Source organism: Prunus avium, chromosome 3 (assembly GCF_965620075.1).
Source record: "Prunus avium chromosome 3, drPruAviu1.hap1.1, whole genome shotgun sequence".
In the NCBI taxonomy this organism is placed as follows: Eukaryota; Viridiplantae; Streptophyta; class Magnoliopsida; order Rosales; family Rosaceae; genus Prunus; species Prunus avium.
Window position 1 is genome coordinate 3,002,626 of NC_142286.1, and position 26,277 is coordinate 3,028,902.

At 38.5% G+C, this 26,277-nt stretch overlaps 2 protein-coding genes and 2 pseudogenes across 5 annotated transcripts; 3 read left to right on the plus strand and 1 right to left on the minus strand.

The window, feature by feature from the left end:
- Window positions 1-3,504: 3,504 nt before the first annotated feature.
- Window positions 3,505-5,868, plus strand: LOC110768909 (uncharacterized; annotated as a pseudogene). Its single transcript, XR_015834419.1, has 3 exons — window positions 3,505-3,640; window positions 4,543-5,466; window positions 5,554-5,868. The product of XR_015834419.1 is annotated as an uncharacterized LOC110768909 (transcript).
- A 391-nt stretch (window positions 5,869-6,259) lies between these two features.
- LOC110768892 (uncharacterized) lies at window positions 6,260-9,098 on the plus strand (annotated as a pseudogene). The gene is made up of 4 exons (XR_015834425.1): window positions 6,260-6,994; window positions 7,245-7,337; window positions 7,423-7,490; window positions 7,589-9,098. The product of XR_015834425.1 is annotated as an uncharacterized LOC110768892 (transcript).
- A 10,686-nt stretch (window positions 9,099-19,784) lies between these two features.
- On the minus strand, window positions 19,785-21,621 carry LOC110768893 (transcription initiation factor TFIID subunit 9). Its single transcript, XM_021972764.2, has 3 exons — window positions 21,419-21,621; window positions 20,387-20,810; window positions 19,785-20,209 (listed from the first exon to the last, which is right to left on the minus strand). Exons 2-3 carry the CDS (start codon window positions 20,642-20,644, stop codon window positions 19,937-19,939), a joined length of 531 nt encoding a protein of 176 aa, XP_021828456.1. The 5' UTR covers window positions 20,645-20,810; window positions 21,419-21,621; the 3' UTR covers window positions 19,785-19,936.
- A 2,162-nt stretch (window positions 21,622-23,783) lies between these two features.
- Window positions 23,784-26,026, plus strand: LOC110768890 (uncharacterized). 2 transcript variants are annotated; one of them, XM_021972762.2, is made up of 4 exons: window positions 23,789-24,883; window positions 25,136-25,228; window positions 25,314-25,381; window positions 25,480-26,025. In XM_021972762.2, exons 1-4 carry the CDS (start codon window positions 24,164-24,166, stop codon window positions 25,595-25,597), a joined length of 999 nt encoding a protein of 332 aa, XP_021828454.1. In that variant the 5' UTR covers window positions 23,789-24,163; the 3' UTR covers window positions 25,598-26,025. The 2 variants fall into 2 exon arrangements, with proteins under 2 accessions (XP_088106190.1, XP_021828454.1); XM_088250064.1 differs by lacking the exon at window positions 25,314-25,381 and having other exon boundaries at window positions 23,784-24,883; window positions 25,480-26,026.
- The last annotated feature ends 251 nt before the right edge of the window (window positions 26,027-26,277 follow it).

The window sequence follows — 26,277 nt, forward strand, 5'->3', positions numbered from 1 at the left end:
ACTCCTTGTGACATTCTCTACGCCCTCAAACTCCAAAAATATAATTTTGACTCATAAAATTTGAAAATGATAACAACAACTCAACTTTATTTCAAAACAAACCAAAACATTAAATTATGTTCTATAACATAACACTCTTGTTCTTTGATTTAACAATTAACATGTGTTGAGGCCCAAAAAATCCAAAGTTGGGCCCAAATATATTTCTAGCCGAGTACGACACCTAACTTGGGAAGAAACCCAACTTGGTTACGCAAGAGTTTGTCATATACGCTTGCACACGTGCCACGCCAAGCAAATAAGCAACACGCCACGCTACAAGTTAAAGTGGGCCCAAACCACGCGAATGCTTGGGGCTTGCTGAGTGGGTTGTGGTATGGATGGTTACGAGTTTTCATGAGGCCCATTGATGAGCCGAGAAATGGAAGTTTGGGGCTACTTGGGAGCCCAGAAACTCAAGCCCATTTCTTGAGCCCAAATATGTGGGTAAGCATAAAAGAGAGAAAAAAGCCCAATACTCTAGAAAAACCAGCCCAAATACTCTAGAAAAATTAGCCCATCATTTTGATAAAATAGCCCATTACCTAAGGAGATTAGCTCATTCTCTTAATTGGCTAACCCATTATCTTAGGAAAGCCCAAGCAACCAAGAAGAAAATATCTGCAATCTCCAGCACATGGCTGGAGACAAAAGCCTAGATAAAAGCCAAAGTTGCCTATGTATGCAGGCTGCTGGGAATCTCCAGCACATGGCCAAAGACAATTCCCAACACGAGCCATCCAAAAATCTAAAGGATACTTGAGCAAAACACCCTTCAAACCAGCGTGCATACTCATTTCCTTTCCCTCATCAGACCTAGCCATGGAAGAAGGAAGGAAAGAAAGGAGGGAGATGGCTAGGAATAGGAGTTCTCCACTAAGGCAGGCGCGGGAAAAGCATTGAACTCCTAAAAATCCCTGATTTTGTGAGATTAGGCAGAGGGGATTTTTACCATGACAAGATAAGTCAAAGGAAGGGAGGAAAAATGAAGGAAAAAGCTTGGCCAAAATGGATAGAAACCATTAGGGTTTCTTGGAAAAGAATAGCTTCCAGCGGCTATAAAAAGGGCCACCTCCTACCTAACGCACAAGACATATCCGGAGAGCAAGCTTCCTCTCTCACTTGCAAAACCCAGCAAATTTCGTGCTATATTCATCCTTTTCCCCCATTTTTCCTCTTCTGGCAGACTGTTCTAACACTTGACAGAGCCTTTGTCAAGCTGTCGGAAAAACACTCAAGCCATCCATTCCTCTCTCTTTCCCTTATTCTTTGCCAAACCTTCATGCAGACCCTTCTTCTCTTACCTTAACACCCCCCTTTTCCCCTAAGGAATGCATAGCTTTCTCTCTCTCATGCTAAACTGATGAATACTCAGCTCCCATGCCACAAGCTTCTCACGCCAAGCCAAGAATTTATCTGTAAGCGACTGTTGGTTTCATTTGTGAAGAAGACCAAGGTGTTTCCTAAGGCTCAACTACCCTTACGAATCACTTTTGGGGTCTGCTCAGACTCAAGGGGCATTTTCACACATTTGACTCTTTACAGCAGCCCAGGCCCGCAGTAGTTGCCAGAACGAAAAAACCCCTACATAAATTGGCGATTTCACTGGGGATCAGGCCGTTATCTTCACCAATGCCTCCAAGGAAGAAGGCCAGAAGCAATAAACCAGAGAAAATAAAGAGGTAAGAACATTCCCTATTTTTTTTTTTCTTTTTTTTCCCTTTTGTTGGCTATCTACTTTGCAAAACAAGCATAATAAGGGTGACTGACATGTACCTTTTGCTTGTGTCTTAGATCTCTATTCTCAAGCAAAACTAGGTCTTGTACGAGGGCTGGGGGCTTAGGCAAATCCATCATTCATGCCATTGAGCGAACTACACATGCAAACTCCAAAATACTTGGGGCTCCATGCCAAGCAAATATATACAAAAAGGAACCAAAATGCAAATCCAAATGACTTGGGGGCTTCCAGCCAATTGAAAAAATAAAGGTTAAGCACCACCGTTTGACTTCGGTTCAGGCTTCGGGTCTAAATTTTTTTGAACCATTAGACCTGACCCAAACCGACCATTATTTAATTATATATGCATTTGACATATGGCGTTGTCAGATTGGCTTAAATAAGAACTTTGGGTGGGTTTGCTTGCAGTATATCAGAACCTCTCTCAATTATTTATTTATTATTTTTTCAAAAACCCTCTCAGACTCTCTCACTCCGTATCTCTCTCTCACTCACTCACGAAAAAAATCAAACCCTACACCATTTCTCTCTCGATCTGAGACTAACCCTAACCTCATCGGCCGCCGTCTCTATCGTGCGCACTCTCTGACTTGTCTCTGTCACGCTCGCTCTCTCTCACTCTTAGTCACCTCTTTAAGTCTAGAGTCGAGAGACTCATTCTCTCTCTCTCCAAACCTAACCAAATATCATCCAATTTCATTGGTTTTTGGAGCGAAACCTTACAAATTCTGGAGGGCTCTGGTTCATTATAAGGTAAATTTGTATGTATTTGGTTTGAATTCTTAGTTGTTTTCATTTTCCCCAATTAGTAGATTATTAGGGTTTCGAAATTTTGGTATTCTGTTGAAATTAAGGCAATTTTTTCTTCATTTTGCAGTTGTTGTGCTTAGTCTCTGTGGGTTTGGATTAATAGGCCAAATTGAAGGTATAAATATTTCTCTGTCTCAATCTCTGTGTGTTGCTTACTTCATCTTGCTTTAGTTTGAGTGATGAGTTTGTTTTAATTGATACAAACTGTAATTCATGGTTTACTATGGAATTATGATGTATGTTGTTTAAAATTTTGCCTGGCATCATCCAATTTGAGAGCTCTGGGTATTTCAATGGAGGTACGATAATTATAATTATTTTTTGGTTATCAATCGGCCCACAGACACTACGAAGAAGACAGTGGATGAGAATTAGTATAAGCCACCAATTATGCTTTGGGTAAGTTCTGTTATGGTGTTGCTATTCTGATCATGGATTTAGTTTAATTTCTGATTTTTTAACTGTGTATTTTAGGTTCGATTGTTAGCTTTGAATCTGTTTCAATTTATTTAATTGAGTTGTCTTGAATCTGTATTTTTGCATAGGAACATGTTTTTTTTGCATGAATCTGCGCTACAGTAGCGCTACAGTGCCGCGCACAGGACTCTCTGCCACGTGGCTGCTGCTGGGCTCTCCGATTCGATTTTTTCCAGCAATCCAACGGCGACGATTTTTTCCAGCAATCCGCATCTGCGTCCGCGTCTCTCTCCTCTCAATCCAAAGCAGGTCAGCATCGCCCATCGCTCTTCCCCATCGCTCTTCGCAGTCTCTCAGCCCAACGCCACCGCCTCCGCGTCGGCGTCCGCGTCTCTCTCCTCTCAATCCACAGCAGGTCAGCATCGCCCATCGCTCTTCCCCATCGCTCTTCGCAGTCTCTCAGCCCAACGCCACTGTCTCCGCGTCGGCGTCCGCGTCTCTCTCCTCTCAATCCACAGCAGGTCAGCATCGCCCATCGCTCTTCCCCATCGCTCTTCGCAGTCTCTCAGCCCAACGCCACCGTCTCCGCGTCCGCGTCCGCGTCCGGGTCTCTCTCCTCTCAATCCAAAGCAGGTCAGCATCTCTTATCTCTTCAATCCCTTGTCAACGATCTGTGTTTCTTTTGATGCTTTTATTTTTAAATGCCCACTTGTGAACATCATCATTTTAGGGTTTATATATATATATATTTATTTATTTATTTAAAATAAAATAACAACTAGGTCAGGCAACAATTCAATTAGTACCAACTTTGCCTAAATGCACGCCTCTCTTGGGACCTTTAAACCAACAAATCAAAATACACAGAAAATATATCTGAAACCAGATACAAGTATATCTCAAAGTACGCAGTATGATTGTTTATAAGCTTGAGATAATAAATAGTGTCGGAAATCTTGTACGAGTTGCCAAAGGCCATACGTTTTCATTTCTATTATTATTCAACCCACCTTCTATTCTATTATTCCACTCAAAATGTAGAAATTGAGGAACCTAATTTGTTTGAAAAGTACAAGTTAATTCCACCCTAAAGATTGCACAATATGCGCAAAAATAACAACTAGAGTTGGACACAAACTACAGAAACATCATTTTCGCGACACATGAAATTGAAATAAAGCACAAACACTTGCGCATGAATGATTGACTAATAGGTCTGGCAACCTAAGCCATAATGTGGTCTACAAGGCATGCAAAATTTTCAATACGATGCTGACATATGTTCCAAATTTAGCAAGGTTAAAAACCCACCATTTTCACCCCACAATCAGGTTGGTAAATTTTTTTTTACCTAACACGTGTCATGATTTAAGTGTTAGTTAGTTCTAGCTGTACTGTGTCATGAGAGTTGAAGTTAGGGTTTGATATAATTGCAAAATATGTTTATTTAGCTTGATGAATTAAACTACTATGTCTTTCTCTGCATTAGATTGGACTTTCAATGTTGTGCTAAATAATTAATCACCTTGTTTCAGTCTCTCCGTGCTTACTTGCGTACATGGAGGGTCATGGTTATAAATCTTTATATGTATTGGTGACATCTTGTGCAAGCCCATATCAAGGTGAGATATATGAAATTCAAATCCAAAAAGGATCTGGACAAATTATGGGGGAAGGAGGAGGAGCAATTGGAGTTAATTATGGCAAAGATCAAGCCCCACTGATTGATCCTGTAACCACCTTCTTCAACAAGAAGACTTACTCCATCCCGAACATTTGTCTCTGTGATGCTACAGAGTTATTCGGTGGCTCCAAGTTGTATGTGTTGCTGAGACAGGGCATGCAAGTTAGTCCTCTTCACTCCTTCATGACAGTTGGGAGTTTCTTCCACCTGTTCCCTCCTTTATTTATGATATAGGAGTGGAGATATTTGGTTATGCTGTTTACAACGACAATATTTTGCTTTCGTTAAGATGCGCCTTAGGATCTAAGTTCATTGCATTTCATGTAAGAACTAAGGAATGGCGCCATGTCGAAGCAGATTTATCTAGTCGCATGGCCTTATCACATTTTCCTTTCCGAGGGAGGGCGGTGGTTTTAGGTAATCGAATGTATGCTTCATCTAATATATTTGGGGTGGTTATTGAATTTTTCTTCGATTGTGAAGCATATTCTTTAACCCCAAAGTTGGTGCTTCCGGGTTTGGAAAGAATGTACCCTTCATACATGGATTTTGGTGTTCAGACAGAGTATTTGGTTCATTTGGGGGGCTGGGATTTTTGTCTTGTCCAGACTGCCTATGACTACAGGAGGAATGATCGTCAGCCTCTGTGGATCACCACGTTCCGAATTGTTGTTGGAAGCAGAGGAAGTAGCAAGATCGAGATTTTGCATTCAACTGTTCGCGATGTGTACATCCGCAAAGCTTGGTATTTTCAGGTCAAATTCAGCTTCATGCCGTAAGTTTCTTGCTTGCTTGCTTGCTTCCTGCATATGTTTGTATTTCTATAAATTGTTTCAATATATTTGATTATTTTGTGACTCAGAGATTGCAAGAATGGTGAACCCCAAGTAGAAGAAGAAGAAACAAGGAGCTAGGGAACGGACGCAAAGGGACTCAAAGGGAAAGTATGGCAGATCACTTCTTCCTTCTAGAAAAAAATCATATGAACCCACATATTCCCAGTTCAATGTAGTTTAGTTGTGTATTTATGTGTTTCCAACCGAGAGCATTTTCTTTTTGAGCTGTGAATTTTGTGACTTACTATCTTAGTATTGCTTTGTAGTAATTTCTTATTCAAAATAGACATTGAGTGAATTTTGTGACTTACTATCTTAGTATTGTTTTCCAGTAATTTCTTATTCAAAATAGACATTGAAAGTCCAGTTGGTTAGCGTCATTCGCGCTCTCCAGCCTTATATCCTTACAATTACAGATCAATCTCATTGTTTCCTTTTTGTCATTTTAGGCCCTGTTTGGTGGACTGGACTGGACCAGACTTTTTCAATTAAAATGGACTATAATCCTAACCAGTCCAGTTCAGCCCACCAAACAGGGCCTTAGGGTTGGGAAGATTGTTTTCATCATCCAAAAGAACATGCAAGTGGGTTATATAATTGTCCTCTACCTCACAAATGGGAGATGTCTTTCACTCTCTTTTTAAGTCTTGTATGGTGAATGCGTGAAGCATAGCACAATATGCCAATTTAAGTAGCTAAAAAATAAAAGCAATCACACAGAGAGCACTCATATTCTCAGTTCTAATCTATGGTCATGGCTTACCCAAAATTGTATAATGTCCTCTCCTTCTACCTTGCAACCATCATAGCCATTTCTCAATTCTTGATTTCCATCTTACCTTATTTGAATCCAATCACACTCCTAATCACACTTGCAGATGCACTTTTATCTCTATACTTGAGTTTATGTGGTCTTTGTCCCTGCACAGTTGAATTAGATGACCAAACTACAATGAACTTTTGGGTTGCAAATTCTAGGAGGTCCAATAAGCCTTCTCTTGTAATGCTTCATGGGTATGGTGGCAATTCAAAGTGGCAATTCATCCATCAAGTGGGTTCACTTTCTCAAAGTTTCAATCTATACATACCTGATCTATTGTTCTTTGGCAAATCCTACACCAACAGGCCTGAAAGGACAGAGGTTTTCCAATCAAAATGTGTGGCAGAAGCGTTGAAGACATTAGGGGTGGAGAGATTTGCTGTTTACTCTATAAGTTATGGAGGGTATGTGGCATATTGGATGGCTGAGATGCATCCAGAGTTGGTGGAGAAGGTTGTGGTTGTGAGTTGTGGGGTTGGGAGACAGAGGAGCAGAAAAGAGAGCAGATCAATAAGGTTGGAAGCAATGCATTGAATCTCCTTGTACCTGAAAGTGCTCACGATCTGAGGCTCTTGGTGAATCTGACAATGCACAAACCTGGCCCTTCTAAGTGGGTCCCTGATATTTTCCTTCATGGGTTCATCAATGTGAGTCTAATTCCTTCATTTTTAGAACACCACCTTACATGGTAGATTATAGTTATTTATTCTTCAGTGGTATTGGCATCCGTCATGGCATAATTGTATGTTATATTGTCAAATTGTCAATAATGTAATGATTGATGTGCCTGGTCGGTGAACATTTATCCGTCACACTAATTCCTAATTCTAATAGCATTGAATTTGTAAGATATATAAATTCCTAAATTTTATAAAGGTTTGCATGCTGCATATGCAGGTGACCTATAAACAACACAGGAAGGAGAAATTAGAGCTAGCACAGCACTTGCTGAGGAAAAAAGCAGATATAGACCTTCCTATTCTAACTCAGGTAATCAACTCAGCCATAATTTAAAAATTTAGCCTAATTAATCTTTCTCTTCAGTCTTGTAAATGAATGTTATTTTTGTGTGAAGGAAACATTGATAATTTGGGGAGACAAAGATGATGTCTTCCCTGTGTACTTGGCCTATCAGCTGCAAAGGTGTCTTTAAACTAATTTATTTCATCTTCATGATCAAATTTAATCGGGATTTGAAACCAATCTGAACCTATTGTTAATGTTCTCTTTTCAATCTACAGGCAGTTGGGGCCAAAATCAAAGGTGGAGATAATCAAGGACACAGGTCATGCAGTAAATATGGATTCACCCATTTCCCTGAATGCTCTGATAACTTCATTTGTTTTGGGTTACTCTTAGTGGGGCAGACTTGCATTATCAAATATATTGAATGATGTATTAGTTTTAGGTTAAACAGAGATTGCTGCTGGCCACATATGGAGCAAAATTGTATATATAAGTAGGATATTTTCATGTTATTGGTGAAGTTGGAATGAGGAGAAACGCAAACACAGAAACAGGGTTATGCTTGCTTTATGGGTCATCTTTGATTAATTTATGCAGCTACAGCTGTGAGATGGCCTAACTTTTGCAAGCAGGCATGCCTTGAATCTTGATGTAACTTTTGTTTGTCAAGAAATTGCTGTTTGTGTCACTCACTCCCTACACAAAACAAGCAAACACAATGGGAGATTAGATTCACACGGTCACACCATATAGAGATATGACTGATCGGTTCATAATTGTATATTATTTCTTACCCTTCTAGCTTATGATTTGGTTATGTTTTTGAGTTAAACTTGTGCTTTTAATCCTTTTTGTGTTTATCTTTCAGTTAATTGAGCTTTAGGTAACAATGATGGCTTTGGAGAACATAATTCATGCAATTCAAGCATGTTAAGGCCTAATTTGGATGAATTGATGAAGAGCTTAAAGACAAATTCATTATGGCTACAGCCCCCTGCCAGTCCAGTTCCGTAGGTCATATTGCAAGCTTTGTTTCAGCAACCTACATAGCTCGGATGAGGCCACATTCTTCATGAAAGTTGCTCCAATTGGTGTGTACTATAACATATCCAAAATTCAGCCCCATTGGATAAATCTGGAGTCCGTTACCTAGCAAAACACAGAACCATGCTCAGGATGGATCTTATCAGCGCGGAAAATGAGTTAGCAATTTGTTTCGGCCTTAACTTCTTCCTCCGACCTTGGATTGGCCCAAATAACATATGGCTGGAAAGAAGACATTCTGAACTTCAATTTAGAGTGCTTAAAGTCCTAATTTGATTAAGAGAAGCCCAAGTTGTAAGCCCTTGAAGTTGCTGGTCATGCTGACCTCAGCATGTGCTGGTTGGATGCTTGGTCATGGTGAGCTAGGTATGAGCTATCATTTCTGGTTGGAAGCTTGGTCATGGTGACATGAAGATGAGCTAGGGCTGCTGGTGGGATTTAGTGGTGAAGTGCATCAACCAATTCAAGATTTTCTAATACAAGTGCATCACCCATTTCAGATTTTCTAATACAAGTGCATCAACCATTTCAGATTTTATAATTCAAGTGTTGTATGCATTAGTCTTATTGAATTCTGATTTTCACTTCCCCTAGGCCTATAAATAGGGATGTTCTCTAAGCTTGTAATAACACCCCAAGGGGGGGAGCTCTCAAACACTTCTCTAGAGCTCCCTTCCCTTCTCTCCCTCAAATTCTCTTAGTTTCTCTTTCTAGTTTTCAATTGTTATAATGAGATCTTTGTGCTGAAATTTTCCTTTAAGTCTTTCCAAGTTCTACTTTAATTTTCATTGTTATGTAAATTCTTTTCTTTAGTTTCAAGTTTGATTAGTTTCCAAGTTTCAATTATGATTTTTGTTCTTATTCATTATGCTTATAAGTTAATATGCTAGTTTGAATGATTGATCACCATTTAGGCTTGCATGTTAGCTATCTTGGTTTGAATTAAGAGTAGACACCATACTTTAATTCGAATTGAACTATGAATAGGAAGAGTATGTATGGACATTCGACAACAGGGATTAGATACATGCTTGGTTGTTTAAATTGTTCTTCTATGCTTAATGGGTTCCTAATGCTTAATTTTAGGTTAGACAACAAATGATCAAATTAGGGAATTAGGAACACAAGGTTATGACCACACACCATGGCTTAATCATACATTAGCTAGAATCAATCCGTTAATCTAATTGAACTTGGGAACTTATCTGCTTGAGTTAGTTATTTTCTTTCTTCCTTGTTTTATTATTTCCCTTCTTTTTCATTTCTGTTTTGTGTAGGGAAAATGAATTGAATCATTCAATCACCAATCCTCGTGGGATCGACCTCGCACTTACATACGCTATACTACCGAACGGTTCGTGCACTTGCGAGTATCACAAGTTGAGGATGCAACTGAATCCATTTTGGTGAAGCTGTATCTACACAACAAGTTTTTGGCGCCGTTGCCGGGGATCGGTAACATTGTTTGATTCTATTTGGCTTTCCTACTCTATTTTTTTTTTCTTAACTGGACAATTTCAAGTTTTAAAGTTAATGACATTAATGGACAAGTTGTGTTTGTAGTCCAACAGAAAAGGACAATTGCCCAACAAGCAAGAGAACTGGGTTTAAGTCCCAGCTTACACAACCCATTGGTGCTTGTTGCTTTGAAGCATGGAATTGGACATGTGTTGATTTTTCCTTTTCATTTTTAGTTTTTTTTTTATATTTCGTAATCCTTTAATTATGTTTCAAGTTTTTTGTGTTCGTTTTAGCAATTTATGATAGCTTAATAAAAATGGAGAGAGATGGCAACCTCAATCATAAGAATGGGGAGTGTGGAGCAGTGGGAGAAGTCGCGACCTCCAAATGCATCATGCTCGACCTAATCGCTTCAAGGGGGAGTATTCCAATCTTTTCTCTTTAGTTGTTTTGTTATTACTTCAGTAATTTTAATTTTCTATTTCTTTTATTAAAAAAAAATTAAAAAAGATTTTTTATATTAGCTGACTCGTGGTAACTCCAGTGAGCGTCTCCGTCAATACAGTGTCTAGGAGTTCTTTAGGCGACACCTTCGGTGTCTAAGAAGTTTGGGTTTTAAGTGGGACCATTGTGACCCCTCCAACCTTCCCGGATCCCCTGGCTGTGTTTTCTGAGGCCCTTAACTGGTCATCCGTGAGTTGCTTGTATATTCGTGTGTTTTTAAATTAAGTTTTATTTATTTATTTATTTTCTTTGTTTTCTTTTATGTATAGTCTTTGTTTTTGTTTTGTTAAGTTAGTTTATTTATTTATTTACGTGGTATGGTTAGTTAGTTTATTTCTAAGTGTTAAAACACATTTTTATTTCAAACGCTGCATTAAAAACAAAAAAAACAAAAACAAAAAAAAAAACTTCTTCTTCTTCTTCTTCTTCTTCTTCATCATGGCTTGCCTCTATTTTCTCTTACTTGCAGAATCTGCAGCAGCTCCACATGGTCCTCATTTTTTCTCTGCAGTGCTTCCACGTGCTGATTGGCACAGTAGAGCCGCTTCTGCAAGTCCGCCACCATAGCCTTCAAGGAAGTTATTTCCTCGCTCATCGCGGCACACTCCCGTGTTCTCGCCAGCAATCGCATACCCAAATTGGTAGCCGAGACCGCATGGAGAACAGTTAAATTATTGGACTCCTCCACCGCTGCTTTGTCAGACCTCTGTGCCACATGCAGATGATCTGTCGGTGTGAGCTTGCTGCCAATCATGCCTCCAAGCAGCGCTGCTCTGTTCGGCATTGCCTCAGAAAAGTTCGGTATTACCTCAGCAAAGTTTGAGGCCGTACCGTGATGATATGTGGAGTTCGGAAAGACAGTGTTTGGAGGAGCCCTTGTCTGGGCATTCGGTGGTGCAAGTGAGAGCTCAAGGTTGAGATCATCAAGGTAAGTGCATGAGGATGCCATTTGTTTTGCTTCTGAATTTTTTGATGTTTTTCCTTGAGTTTGCAGGAAGAAATGCTGGGTATCATCCGCTTGCAGAGGTGTGGTTTAAATAGACATATGCTGATGAGAGAGAGCCAACACCATTTCGGATTTCCCGGGCATGCTCGACCTAATCGCTTCAAGGGGGAGCACCTTTACTTTTACTTTACTTTTCTTTTTTCCGTGTTTTCTGGTGTTTAATGTTTTTGCCCGTTACTTTCATTTTCTAGAGCTTTGTGTTTTTGCTTTTCCCTTTCGGCTATCATCTTTATCTTATTTTAGTTAGGGAAATGTGTTTTCTTTTCCGTTTGTCGTCTTTATTTTATTTAAGTTTGGGAAGTGTGCTTTCTTTTCCGTTTTTTTTTTCTTCTGCAACTTTACTATTTTATTTCCGAAACAAAATAACGAAAATACAAAAACAACAAAATAAAATAAAAACAACAATAATGCAGTAGGAAATCATTTCTTCTCGGTGCTTGGTGTCTCGACCATTGGAGCTTTGAGTTTGGCCCTCTGGCTGTCCTCTTCCGGGGCTTCACGCACAGCCTCTTGGGGCTCATCACTTGAGCTCCCAAAGATCGCAATCTTAGCTTGAGCGTAACTACTCTCGCGATCCGCTTGCTTGCGTTTACCCGGTCGGTCTAGGTCCTCCAGTTGCTTTCTCATGTCGCGAGAGTACAACTCTACCATCTTTGATAGATTTTTATTCTCGTCTCGCAATACTTCTAGCTGGTGTCGATTCACCTCCACAATCCTTGACCTCTCCCTTTTCAAGCTTTTTATAGCACTCTGACAGTCTTCAACCAAACTTCGCTCCGCCGCCAACTGAGCTTTAAGCACCTCTACCTCATGGGACTTCGCAAGTAGGCGATGACCCAAACTTGCGACACATGCTGTACTCTGCACGCTCAGTGCCAGGGCATCACTCGTGACCCGGTTGTCATCCCTTGTCCCGAACACACGTATATCTTTGGGAGTCACTAAATTTCTGCAAACTCCAATGGCAACATCGTTGTCCAGGAGTATTGAGTCATTGACAGTCACAGGCCCCCGTGCGGAGGCAAAGTAGGGCATCCATACTGGTGCTACTGCTTGGCCTCGTGTCTGAGTCGGTGGAGCTAGGTTGAGATCTAACGAAAAGGGGTAGGAAGAAGCCATTTGATTTCTCACTTTTTTTTTTTCTTTTTCTTGCTTCTTTTCTCTTTTGTGTTTCTGAGTTTGTGTGTTTTTTTGTTTTTTGTTTTTTTTTTTCCCTTCTTTTTCCTTCTTATAGATGTAGTCTTTGACAAACAAACCCTAGCCGTTGCAGCGTCTAAGCGTTTTCTGAATATCCAGCGTTCCTCGAGTCCCACAACCTTCTCACTTTCCAACCGTTTCCAACACATTTGTCACGACTTGCTTTGTCTGAACGGACGCGTTCAGCAAAGTTGTCGCGCCTTTCCATGAGCCCGTAATTTTCGCTTGTGGATCTGCGGCGCCTCTATGCGTCGACACGTGGCTCCTGCTTTCTGCCCGTGACTATCCATGAAACGACATCAGGGACCACATTCCCTCTTTTTAGAAATCCCGCTTTGCGCTCATAATTCACGTTTTATCTTTTTAAAAAAAAAATTAAATTTAAACGTGTGGGCTTCAGATTTCATGTTGGGTCGGGTTTTACCGTTGTTGGGTTAATTTCATTTTGGGTTGGGCTTTCAATTGTTTGGGTTTCAGTTTGTGTAAGACTATCTGTTAGGGCTTACTGTTTTGAGTGTTTTACTGTTTCGTGTTTTTTTTATTTATTTATTTTATTTTATTTTATTTGATTGTTTGTTTTGTAATTTTTATTTTGTAATTGTTTTATTTTATTTTTGTATGTTTTGTGATTTTTATTTGCTTTAATACCCTTCATTTGTTGTTATGACATTGGTTGTGGCTAATTTTTAAACATTGAGGACAATGTTCATTTCTAGGTTTGGGGGTATTGGAGTTTAGCAAGTAAATTTGGTTTTTCTTAAAATTAAAAAAAATAATAATTGAAAAAAAAAAAATTATTTATTTTTTTGCTTGTTTTTATTTTAAGTATTGTTTTGTTTTGTTTTTGTTTTGAGCCACTTTCCGAACACTTATGATGAGATAGTGATAAATGTTTGCATGACTTAAATAAAAATTGGATTTCATTTTATTTTAGTGTTTTTTTTTCTTTATTAAAAAATAAAAAAAAATTTGGCATTGTTCTAGCATGATATGTTTGAAACCTTCTTTACACTTGCCATTTGTTTCATAATTTTCCAATTAAAGGATTTGCATGACCCAAAGAATTGTATCAAGCACAAATTAGACTTATATAACCATATAAAGTGAGCTTTTGAGCCTTGTACTTCAATTCATGAGTGTTATATACATACTCTTATTTTCTTGTCATCAAAGTTGTTGTTTGATCTCATTATTTATTGATTTGGTTGAACACTTAAAAGTCATTCATTCTTATGCAATTTGACTTCACGACATTTAAGAAGTGATATTAAGGCCCTCTTTGGATCGTTTGTGCCTTTCAAGCTAACCTTATGCATGCTTAAGCATGATTTTCCATTGTTAACCATTTTGAGCCTACATGTAAACCTTTTCTTTCATTTAACCAATTATATTTCCTCGCCTTAGCCTGAAAAACAAATATTTACCTTTCTAAAGAACTCATGAGCTTTAATTGGGATGTGTTTTTCATACTAAGTTTGGGAATTTCGAAGAAAAAAAAAATCACACAATTGGTGAAAGAAAAGAGAAAAGTTGTGATTAAGTGGTGGTTGAATGAAATTTCATTTTTGGGCCTTCAAAATAAATTGGTGGTTGTTCAGGAAAGGAGTGAATCAATGTAAATGAAGGGTATAAGGAGTTTTGATCAGGTAAAAGAAAAAAATCTAATCGTGATGATTCGAAGTCTTGTAAACAATTATTTTATGCTCTTGCATTGCGAGTTCCTTGGACTTTGTATTATCCATATCCTTCATTTCTTACTCACCTTACACCCTTGGCCCCATTACAACCCATGTTAAAGACCTAAATTGATCTTAAATGTCATGTGGTTGAATTGCATTCATTTTTCTACTTTTAAGTGTTTGACATCCTTCTTGAGATCATATTAATGCAAGTTCTTCATATTTCTATTGCGAGTTAAGTCCCTTATGGTTTAACTCTATTCTCATGTTTATAACTGAGTGTGCATTATAGCACTCTTCTGAGTGATTCATTTGTGAGAGGACAACTTTGGTGAGATTTGAAGTTGAACTTATGCTTTGTATGATTTTTGAAATTGTGTGAAAACTAAGATTGGGGAATTTGTTGCATTTGGCTATCACACTACTACACTTTGAGCATATTGTGTTTAGAACTTTGCCGCTTTGTAAATAATGTCTAAAAATTGAGCTTTTATTGTTAAAACGTTTAAGTCATGTGCATGAGTCATTTCTCTTCAGAAAATGTTCGGAAAAATTGTTTTAAGTTCTTTGTGTTTTTGTGTTTGTTTTTGTTTTTGGTTTTGCTTAAGGACTAACAATCTTTAAGTTTTCTAATTACTTTGTTTTACAGAGTCAGTAAAACGTTTGTGGGTATCGTATCTGTTAAACCCTCAGGAGACACAACTCCTCCTACTAAGGATGCCTAGAGGTTTAAAGGCTTGTTGCATATGCTAAATGCAATCGAGTTACCTACGAAAGTGGTTTAGTTAACTTCTAGTTTTGTTTTTAACTTTGTTTTGTGTTGTTTTGCTCGAGGACTAGCAAAATCTAGGTTTGGGGGTATTTGATCGGTTCATAATTGTATATTATTTCTTACCCTTCTAGCTTATGATTTGGTTATGTTTTTGAGTTAAACTTGTGCTTTTAATCCTTTTTGTGTTTATCTTTCAGTTAATTGAGCTTTAGGTAACAATGATGGCTTTGGAGAACATAATTCATGCAATTCAAGCATGTTAAGGCCTAATTTGGATGAATTGATGAAGAGCTTAAAGACAAATTCATTATGGCTACAGCCCCCTGCCAGTCCAGTTCCGTAGGTCATATTGCAAGCTTTGTTTCAGCAACCTACATAGCTCGGATGAGGCCACATTCTTCATGAAAGTTGCTCCAATTGGTGTGTACTATAACATATCCAAAATTCAGCCCCATTGGATAAATCTGGAGTCCGTTACCTAGCAAAACACAGAACCATGCTCAGGATGGATCTTATCAGCGCGGAAAATGAGTTAGCAATTTGTTTCGGCCTTAACTTCTTCCTCCGACCTTGGATTGGCCCAAATAACATATGGCTGGAAAGAAGACATTCTGAACTTCAATTTAGAGTGCTTAAAGTCCTAATTTGATTAAGAGAAGCCCAAGTTGTAAGCCCTTGAAGTTGCTGGTCATGCTGACCTCAGCATGTGCTGGTTGGATGCTTGGTCATGGTGAGCTAGGTATGAGCTATCATTTCTGGTTGGAAGCTTGGTCATGGTGACATGAAGATGAGCTAGGGCTGCTGGTGGGATTTAGTGGTGAAGTGCATCAACCAATTCAAGATTTTCTAATACAAGTGCATCACCCATTTCAGATTTTCTAATACAAGTGCATCAACCATTTCAGATTTTATAATTCAAGTGTTGTATGCATTAGTCTTATTGAATTCTGATTTTCACTTCCCCTAGGCCTATAAATAGGGATGTTCTCTAAGCTTGTAATAACACCCCAAGGGGGGGAGCTCTCAAACACTTCTCTAGAGCTCCCTTCCCTTCTCTCCCTCAAATTCTCTTAGTTTCTCTTTCTAGTTTTCAATTGTTATAATGAGATCTTTGTGCTGAAATTTTCCTTTAAGTCTTTCCAAGTTCTACTTTAATTTTCATTGTTATGTAAATTCTTTTCTTTAGTTTCAAGTTTGATTAGTTTCCAAGTTTCAATTATGATTTTTGTTCTTATTCATTATGCTTATAAGTTAATATGCTAGTTTGAATGATTGATCACCATTTAGGCTTGCATGTTAGCTATCTTGGTTTGAATTAAGAGTAGACACCATACTTTAATTCGAATTGAACTATGAATAGGAAGAGTATGTATGGACATTCGACAACAGGGATTAGATACATGCTTGGTTGTTTAAATTGTTCTTCTATGCTTAATGGGTTCCTAATGCTTAATTTTAGGTTAGACAACAAATGATCAAATTAGGGAATTAGGAACACAAGGTTATGACCACACACCATGGCTTAATCATACATTAGCTAGAATCAATCCGTTAATCTAATTGAACTTGGGAACTTATCTGCTTGAGTTAGTTATTTTCTTTCTTCCTTGTTTTATTATTTCCCTTCTTTTTCATTTCTGTTTTGTGTAGGGAAAATGAATTGAATCATTCAATCACCAATCCTCGTGGGATCGACCTCGCACTTACATACGCTATACTACCGAACGGTTCGTGCACTTGCGAGTATCACAAGTTGAGGATGCAACTGAATCCATTTTGGTGAAGCTGTATCTACACAACAATGACCAATAAGCGAAATTGATGTGCTTGTGATCAGGTTAAAGGACTTTCTTGGAACAATTTTGTTTGAGTGTGGTTAAAAATCCACCATCCAAATAGTCAGTATGAAGGAATGCATGCACAAGTTGGCTATGGGAAGTTGGAGGAGTAGATGCAATTGATGAATGGGGCGTAAGAATTCTCTGCAAAAGGGAAGAGAAAAGATGCTAAACAAAGTAAAGGGTTCCAACTTTTCAATATAAAACTATGTGTTGGTGGGAGAAAGTGACGGGAAGGCTAAAGCTTTGCTTTAGTGTTTGCATGATTACAATCACTTTTTATACATATATATATGAAAATGGCGTGGGAATTTTCTGAAGATGACTGAGAGGCCACCAATTGGCCTATTGCTTTTTGTTTAAGTTATATATATATGTATATGTCATGATTGGTATTATTAGACCCACCCACCAATTATTTGGCAAAATCCTCCGTCGACTTCATAAAAAATCCTCGGACGACCAAGATCCGGACGGATGAGTGGAAAAATCCTCGGACGGACAAGATCCGGACGGATGAGTGGAAAAATCCTCGGACGACCAAGATCCGGACGGATGAGCGGAAAAATCCTCGGACGACCAAGATCCGGACGGATGAGTGGAAAAATCCTCGGACGACCAAGATCCGGACGGATGAGTGGAAAAATCCTCGGTTGGATGGAAAGATCTGTTGGAGGAAGTTGGCTCAACTAAAAGATACAAGGAACCTCTCTCTTTGGGTTCCTTGGGTGTTTTTCATGGAGGGCTTTTGTTGTAGGTTGCTTTTGATTGGCCAAGGAGAGAACAACCTGCAGGAAACATGGAAGCCTAATTTGAGGACTTGTTTCAAGATGTTCTCATCTTTGGTCGAAGATATAGCTAAGCTAAGATAAAGGCAAAAGTGCAGCTGTGAGAGAGAGGTGAAGTAGTTGGAAGCTAGTGAGTGCATGAAATACCAAGGGTAGATTGAGTTCTCCAAGGTGTTTGAGCAAGAGTGTGAGAGAAACAAATTGTCAGGAAATTCACGCCTAGAGCTCCGGAAGGCATTAATTTTGGGAAGATTTGTAGCCACCCTACTATCCTGATCTCATTTTACTGACCAACCATAGGAGTCGATGATAGTTGGAAAATTCTCATTAAATGTCTAGAGCTCCGGAAGACATTAATTTTGAAAGGATTTTCAATGAAAGTTAGTTGAGGCCATTTAATGGCCAAACCCATGAGCTGAAGGAAGCTCTATAAATTGATCGTCAGAAGAAAAGAAGAGGACCGCCAACTGAACACACAAAATCTATCTCTTTATCCTGTACTTTTCAATTCATAGTCTAGGATTTTATCTTTCAAGCTATTCAGATTATCAGAGTTCTTCGTTTTTCTAGTGTAAGCTTACTTTCTTGCAATTTAATTCCAATTGTCTTTACATTCGAATTTAATTCAAGTCTTTATCGCTTTAATCTACTTAATCGCATTTACATTTCTGTCATTTCGTTTATTGTATTTACATTTGCTGCACTTATCACAAAAATCCTAAAAATAGTCATACAAAGCTCAATCATCCTTGACCTCAAGGAAGAAAAAGAACCTAGGCCAAGAGGAGGTTCCTTGCTTGGTCGATCAATTGTTTGATTAAGAAGTCAGAAGCGCAAACACACTCACACAATCTTTCCATCCAAGCCATCAAGTGGTTTGGTGGTGGCACGCCTACGCATCTCAAGAGAAGAAGGACCAAAACTCCTTCCGTCGGCCTACCCGGCCGTAAGAGGGAAACAAATTTATAAGATGAAAATTGCTAGGATTGTTCGTATATGGGTTGTTGGTTCATGCGTCCATATGCATCTATGGTTAGAAATCACTGTGCATGACCAATGATCACACTCATCTTAGTTATAACATTCATGTCACCTAGGCTAGCACACTGCATCATCTCAAGTTGAAAGAACACATTTAACTTGACAGGCTTCTTAAAAGCTGGAAGTCATATGCGCTTGTGGGTCACTATTGCTAGCATATAATTCATTTGTCAAGTACGTGAGTTGTGCTTGACTTGAAAGAGAAAAGGTCCGTAACATGCAAACACCTTATATAGAATCATACTCATGATGACAATTCAACTATTAATATTGATACTTATCTTGGGAAAATATATCATGTCAATTTCAGATATTGGATATATCTTATTGCACTAAATTTGCACTCCATTCCACCTCGAAATTTTGTTCTAATTATGCAGATGTCTGTTCAAGAGTTTCCTACAAACTCTACAATCATGGATCTGCTGGAAAGAACTGGGCGAGGGAGCCTGAGATGGACACCATACGGGTTCCCGCTGAAGGAAGAACTGAGGCCTAGGCTGAACCATGCGGCAGTGAGTGATCCTACATGCAAGCTGCAGATGGGGGATGTGGTGGAGCTGACTCCAGCAATTCCTGATAAGTCTTTGACAGAGTACAGGGAAGAGATTCAGCGCATGTACGACCAGGGCATGAGTGTATCAAGTACAGGGCCTGCTTCTAGTAGTATGGTGGGTTGGAGAAGTTGACCCCTGCTCGATTGTCTCTCATTTATGGTGTATCTAGTGACACTTAGTCATTCTTGTATATAAATCAAAAAAGCATTTGTAAAGAACAGCTACATGGTTCTGTTATTTGATGACTAACCGAATTCAACAAGGTGTTAAAACGGTTTATCTTGGAAGTTCACATATTGAATGCAATATTATGCTTCATGATACTCCTTTCCAATCTTATTGGTTCCATTATGCTTAATGCATGCTTCTAATAAGTTGCTGTATTTTGTCGGATGACTGAAACTGATGGAGAAAACGTACAAAATCTCTCATGATGTTGATCATTTGTAAGCTTTCCTGAGCCTGAATTGTAGAAAGGGGGGAAAACAAAAGCCTCATGCTCTCTTCACATAATCAATTAATGATTCAAAACACTATGAATGACCATATGGCGTAAAGCATTCAAATAATTGTGAAAGAACGACTACAGAAGTAAACAACATAATATTTAAACTGAACATTCTTTTACAAGTACACAGATCCAATACGAGTCAGAATCCCTAGTAAGTGAACAACTGTCTCATCTCACATCTGTGGACTATAATCCCATAGGCTGATTGATGTACCATGTAATCTCTCATTTGGTGCGTTTAGCAAGGGGAAAGGATACCCTTTGGGGAGTACCCTGAGGCAGATCAGAGGGCTTCTGTTCCTGGGGCGGATTGGGTTCGGCAGGTTCTTCATCTTCCTCCATTTCTTCCACTGCTTGAGCAGATTGTTTCTTTGGGATTGCCAGTTGATAGTTTGGGCTGATCAATGTGTCCTGTTCAGGCGGCAATGCCACACCAGGCCCCGCAATTGATTTTGGTAATGGGATTTTGTTCCTGTTTCTAGCCAACTCCAGTAGCACCTGATGATGGGTTTGCTTAACAATGTCAAAATTTGTACCATAATGGCTGAATAACACACATAAGCTGATTGATTTCATAACGAGAAGGGTACATTTTTTTTTATGCATAGTGTTATACAATTTTGTTATATGAACTCAAATTTAGCTGAAGAAATGGAAGGGAGTGAAATATATTACCTCTCTTGGAGGGGGCTGTGAGAAGCTGAAATTAACCTTGGACTGAATAGCAAGCTTGACATCGTCACAATCAATTGCGGGCTTACCAGCATGTTCTGAGTAGACCTGTGCATCAGTGAGCACATCAACCACGTATCGATACCACAGTTCCAAGAATTGGTGAATAACACGAGGCTCATATTCCTCCACACCCATTGATTTTAACAGCGTTTTCACAATCTTTGCATCTCTGGGCAAGTCCTCATCTTCCCCTGCCATTTCCTGGTTCTGGGTACTTCTGCTAGGCAGGGAGGCAGGGCCAGAGCAGTTGGGATGGGCTAAACCTCTAAACTACTACACTTCTTTTTCTTTCAACAATCTGGACAATCAGCAAGCTACACCGCTCTGTTACTCCAAGGACAATAGAAACTGTAGCAAGAATAGCCTGGACATAGAGCAGTATCAGAAATATGTATTTCGAGGAGCAAAATAACACAATTAGAACAGCAAACTAGCACAAATTTGAGGCAGTAATTGATGAATATACAAAACTTCGAGGCAAATAAGCAGTGAACAGAAAATAGAACAATGAAAGAGGCTGCTACCACTGCAAGTTAAATATTGTAGCACCAAAAATGAAAAGGATACACAACCAGAGTCAATTTTATCAAGATACAAAAAGGGTTCCATAAAAAAAATAAAAAAGGCATCAAATTTTGGTTCACGGCGCAAATCAATCTTCCCTGCTTATTGGAAATTTTCACATCAGTACCTCCACAAATTTGCACACGGAAAGGTTGAATTTTATATTACAATTGTGTCCATCGAACAAGAGAAAGTTTTCAAACCTATATCATATGATTATTTCCAGAACACAAAAACCATTCTGCTCGGTAAAAAAGTAGAATTTATCTATTGATGTACTGGATTTTATGTCAAATTTCTTCAGTGGAAGTCCTAAGTACTAAATCCAAAATAAAATTTACCAAAATCAAAGAATTTCAAAATGGAGAGAGAGGCACAATCAGCAGGGAACGAGAGTAGGTAGCTCACCTGATTTTGTATGGCCGTCCAATTAGAGATATCGAGGCTTCTGTGACTTGGGATTTGCTTGAGACACACAGCAGTGATGAGTGAATAAAACTGAAACTAGGGCTTTGCTGATGGGTGCGCGGGAGAAGAAAGAGGAAATGGGGAGAGACAGAGAGAGAGAGAGAGAGAGAGAGAGTTTGGGTAATTGGGGACAATGGAAGAGTGTTAAGACTTTTTGGGCTTAGCATTTCCTCCATTCAAAGTTGGAATGAGGCCCAACTTCAATTTTTTTATTTATAATAAATATATATATTTTTTGGGGGCAGTGGAATCTACCTTGTATTTTAATTTAGTTTTACAGTTTTTTATTTTTATGTATAAAAGTGATATTAAAAGCGATATTGGAGAAGAAGGAAATTGAAGGCATGGTGGAGCTACAGTTCACAACACTTTCTGGTTTGCACAGTTGACAGCAATTTCATCTTTGTATGGTTTTGGGTTTTATTAATAAAATTGGAGGGTACACCAAGTAGTCAGTGTACACGGAACATATAAAAATTTCTCGAATTGGAGGAGAAGGAAAATTGAAGACATTGTTAGGGTACAAGTTTATTGAGCTAAAAGTATTAGAAGTATAACTGCAGCTAATTATTCAGTTTGTGCACTTTTTTCACAGAGAATTGCAATACCCACATTTTGAATGAAGCAGAAAAATCTCCATTAACTAATACCACTTGCATTATTTGATATAATATAACTTTCCAGTACAATCCATTAAAGTGAAAACAACAGATAGAATTGGACTTAATTTTTTTCTCTCTCTATCTCCACAAGAATTCTTGAACAGAACCTTGCCATGAAAGCACAAGCATCAGCAATACTAAAACCCCAGCAAGCCCCCAGCTTGAGCTCCCAATTCTTAGCACCCATGAAGGTTCAGGAGAAGGAACAAAAGAATCTCCTTGAGCTGATGAAGATGATGAACTTGATGATGAAGAAGTGGTTTTAATGGCAATGATAAGTCCAGCAAGGACCATGGGAAGGACAAACCCAGAGCTCCATTTTGTCTCATAATATCTTGCATCAGTTTTTCTGGTTGTCACATATAATGGTGAAAGTACAATTGCAGATACTAGAGCCAGCACCAGGGCTGTTGATCTTTGAGATGAGCTATGGCTTGTGTATGCATAGCTAGTAGCAGCCATTGGTGGGCTCAATAGTAAAAACTCAAGCTTGGTTTTTCTTTTTCTTGGAGAAAAACCAACTTGATGATGAGCTATATATAAAATCAGATGTGGCTGGAGATTTATAAATACAGAGAGCTAAGAAGGAGGACATGGTTAAGGAATCTAGGTTGGAATGATTGTATTTGGATGACAAAAGTGATAGACAGCCGTCCAAAAAGTGCAAAAATGAGAAAGATGAGGGGACTAAATTATGAAAATAATGGTGGGATGGGTTTAAAAGTGATGGTAAAGGTTAAAGAAGATTGGAAGCTTTGGAAGTAAGGTATTTCTGATGTGTTTTTTTAGTGTGTGTTCATACATGACAATAAGCAAATGCTAGCTGTGGTTCATTATTTTGGGAAACCAGCTGTTCTTCTTAACATCTAGATTTCTCTTCAACAGGCAAAGCAAAGGTAAAGTATCAATGAGCAAAAATAGAATATAATATCAGCTGAGGTAGCCCCATCTGCAAGAATTTTCTTGTAAATGGGCTATTTTGAACAGAAAAGGGTCTTGAATGCTCTGGCCATTGGACCTTGTTTCTTTTTTTGGATTTTTGAGATGTGCAATACTCTGCTCGCGTTGTAGAATGTTGGATCAAATTAGTTAGCTCAACAATAGTTAAAAGATAGAGTCTCATCTAACGACTTTAGGTTTATTTATATTTGAAGCTAAGTACAGATAATGAATTGGGCTTATCCCAAGATCTTGCCTAATTTAACCCTCCAAATCTGTTATGATGTCTTGCCATCTTCTAGCCTACTTCTACTTGGCATCTTATTTTGTTGCCTTGTGAGCACTACATTTTAAAGGTATTTTTTTAATATGCATATATAGTTCTTTAAAATCTATGACAATAATGTCAATTTCTGATTGTGAATTTTATATTTTTGGAAGTCTGTGCCCATCGTGAAGACAAAGTGATGCTTTCCCATGCCCTGATCCTGTAGTTTCCTGCTGAACCTTATCGATTGTGCTATTCTTTTGGTCCCAGATGACACATGCTTTTTAATTAGTGTGAAAAGTGCCAACTTTTGCGTCACTAAGTATTAAAAAGTGATTAGCTTAGTTGAGGTATCTTCAGTTTTATATGATTCCCAATTGTCATTGGCATAACGACACATCTCTTAAAAAAAATCTAAAGAGAAAGTATTAAAAAAGAGAAAAGAAAAATTCAATAAGAACTCACTAACAATCACCGGCATTTTTGCAGGAATGTACTTAATTCACTCCTACAAAAATGCGAGACTGACACGAATTACCGTTATTCGCACTCTCCAGCCTAATATCCTTACAATTACAGATCAATCTCATTGTTTCCTTTTTGTCATTTTAAGGTTGGCATGATTGGTTTCATCATCCAAAAGAACATGCATGTGGGTTATACAATTGTCCTCTACCTCACAAATGGGGGATGTCTTTCACTCTCTTTTTAAGTCTTGTATGGTGAATGCGTGAAGCATAGCACAAAATGCCAATGTAAGTAGCCAAAGAGGAAAAGCAATCACACAGAGAGCACTCATATTCTCAGTTCTAATCCATGGCCGTGGCCTACCCAAAATTGTATAATGTCCTCTCCTTCTACCTTGCAACCATCATAGCCATTTCTCAATTCTTGATTTCCATTTTTCCTTATTTGAATCCAATCACACTCCTAATCACACTTGCAGATGCATTTTTATCTCTATACTTGAGATCATGTGGTCTTTGTCCCTGCACAGTTGAATTAGATGACCAAACTACAATGAACTTTTGGGTTGCAAATTCTAGGAGGTCCAATAAGCCTGCTCTTGTAATGCTTCATGGGTATGGTGGCAATTCAAAGTGGCAATTCATCCATCAAGTGGGTTCACTTTCCCAAAGTTTCAATCTGTACATACCTGATCTATTGTTCTTTGGCAAATCCTACACCAACAGGCCAGAAAGGACAGAGGTTTTCCAATCAAAATGTGTGGCAGAAGCGTTGAAGACATTAGGGGTGGAGAGATTTGCTGTTTACTCTATAAGTTATGGAGGGTATGTGGCATATTGGATGGCTGAGATGTATCCAGAGTTGGTGGAGAAGGTTGTAGTTGTGAGTTGTGGGGTTGGGATGACAGATGAGCAGAAAAGAGAGCAGATCAATAAGGTTGGAAGCAATGCATTGAATCTCCTTGTACCTGAAAGTGCTCATGATCTGAGGCTCTTGGTGAATCTGACAATGCACAAACCTGGCCCTTCTAAGTGGGTCCCTGATATTTTCCTTCATGGGTTCATCAATGTGAGTCTAATTCCTTCAGTTTTAGAACACCCCCTTACATGGTAGATTATAGTTATTTATTCTTCAGTGGTATTGGCATCCGTCATGGCATAATTGCATGTTATATTGTCAAATTGTCAATAACGTAATGATTGATGTGCCTGGTCGGTGAACATTTATCCGTCACACTAATTCCTATAATTCCAATAGCATTGAATTTGTGAGATATATCAATTCCTAAATTTTATAAAGGTTTGCATGCTGCATATGCAGGTGACCTATAAACAACACAGGAAGGAGAAATTAGAGCTAGCGGAGCACTTGCTGAGGAAAAAAGCAGATATAGACCTTCCCATTCTAACTCAGGTAATCAACTTAGCCATAATTTAAAAACTTAGCCTAATTAATCTTTCTCTTCAGTCTTGTAAATGAATGTTATTTTTGTGTGAAGGAAACACTGATAATTTGGGGAGACAAAGATGATGTCTTCCCTGTGTACTTGGCCTATCAGCTGCAAAGGTGTCTTTAAACTAATTTATTTCATCTTCATGATCAAATTTAATCAGGATTTGAAACCAATCTGAACCTATTGTTAATGTTTTTTTTTCAATCTACAGGCAGTTGGGGCCAAAATCAAAGGTGGAGATAATCAAGGACACAGGTCATGCAGTAAATATGGATTCACCCATTTCCCTGAATGCTCTGATAACTTCATTTGTTTTGGGTTACTCTTAGTGTGGCAGACTTGCATTATCAAATCTATTGGATGATGTATTAGTTTTGGGTTAAACAGAGACTGCTGCTGGCCACAGATGGAGCAAAAATGTGTATATAAGTAGGATATTTTCATGTTATTGGTGAAGTTGGAATGAGGAGAAACCCAAACACAGAAACAGGGTTATGCTTGCTTTATGGGTCATCTTTGATTAATTTATGCAGCTACAGCTGTGAGATGGTCTAACTTTTGCAAGCAAGCAAGCTTTGAATATTGATGTAACTTTTGTTTGTCAAGAAATTGCTGTTTGTGTCACTCACTCCCTACACAAAACAAGCAAACACAATGGGAGATATATTCACACGGTCACACCATATAGAGATATGACCAATAAGCGAAATTGATGTGCTTGTGATCAGGTTAAAGGACTTTCTTTGAACAATTTATAAGATGAAAATTGCTAGGATTGTTTGTATATGGGTCGTTGGTGCATGCGTCCATATGCATCTATGGTTAGAAATCAATGTGCATGACCAACGATCACACTCATCTTAGTTATAAAATTTATGGCACCTAGGCTACCACACTGTATCATCTCAAGTTGAAAGAACACATTTAACTTAATAGGCTTCTTAATAGTTGGAAGTCATCTGTGCGTGTGGCCACTGTTGCTAGCATAATTCTTTAATTCATTCCTCAA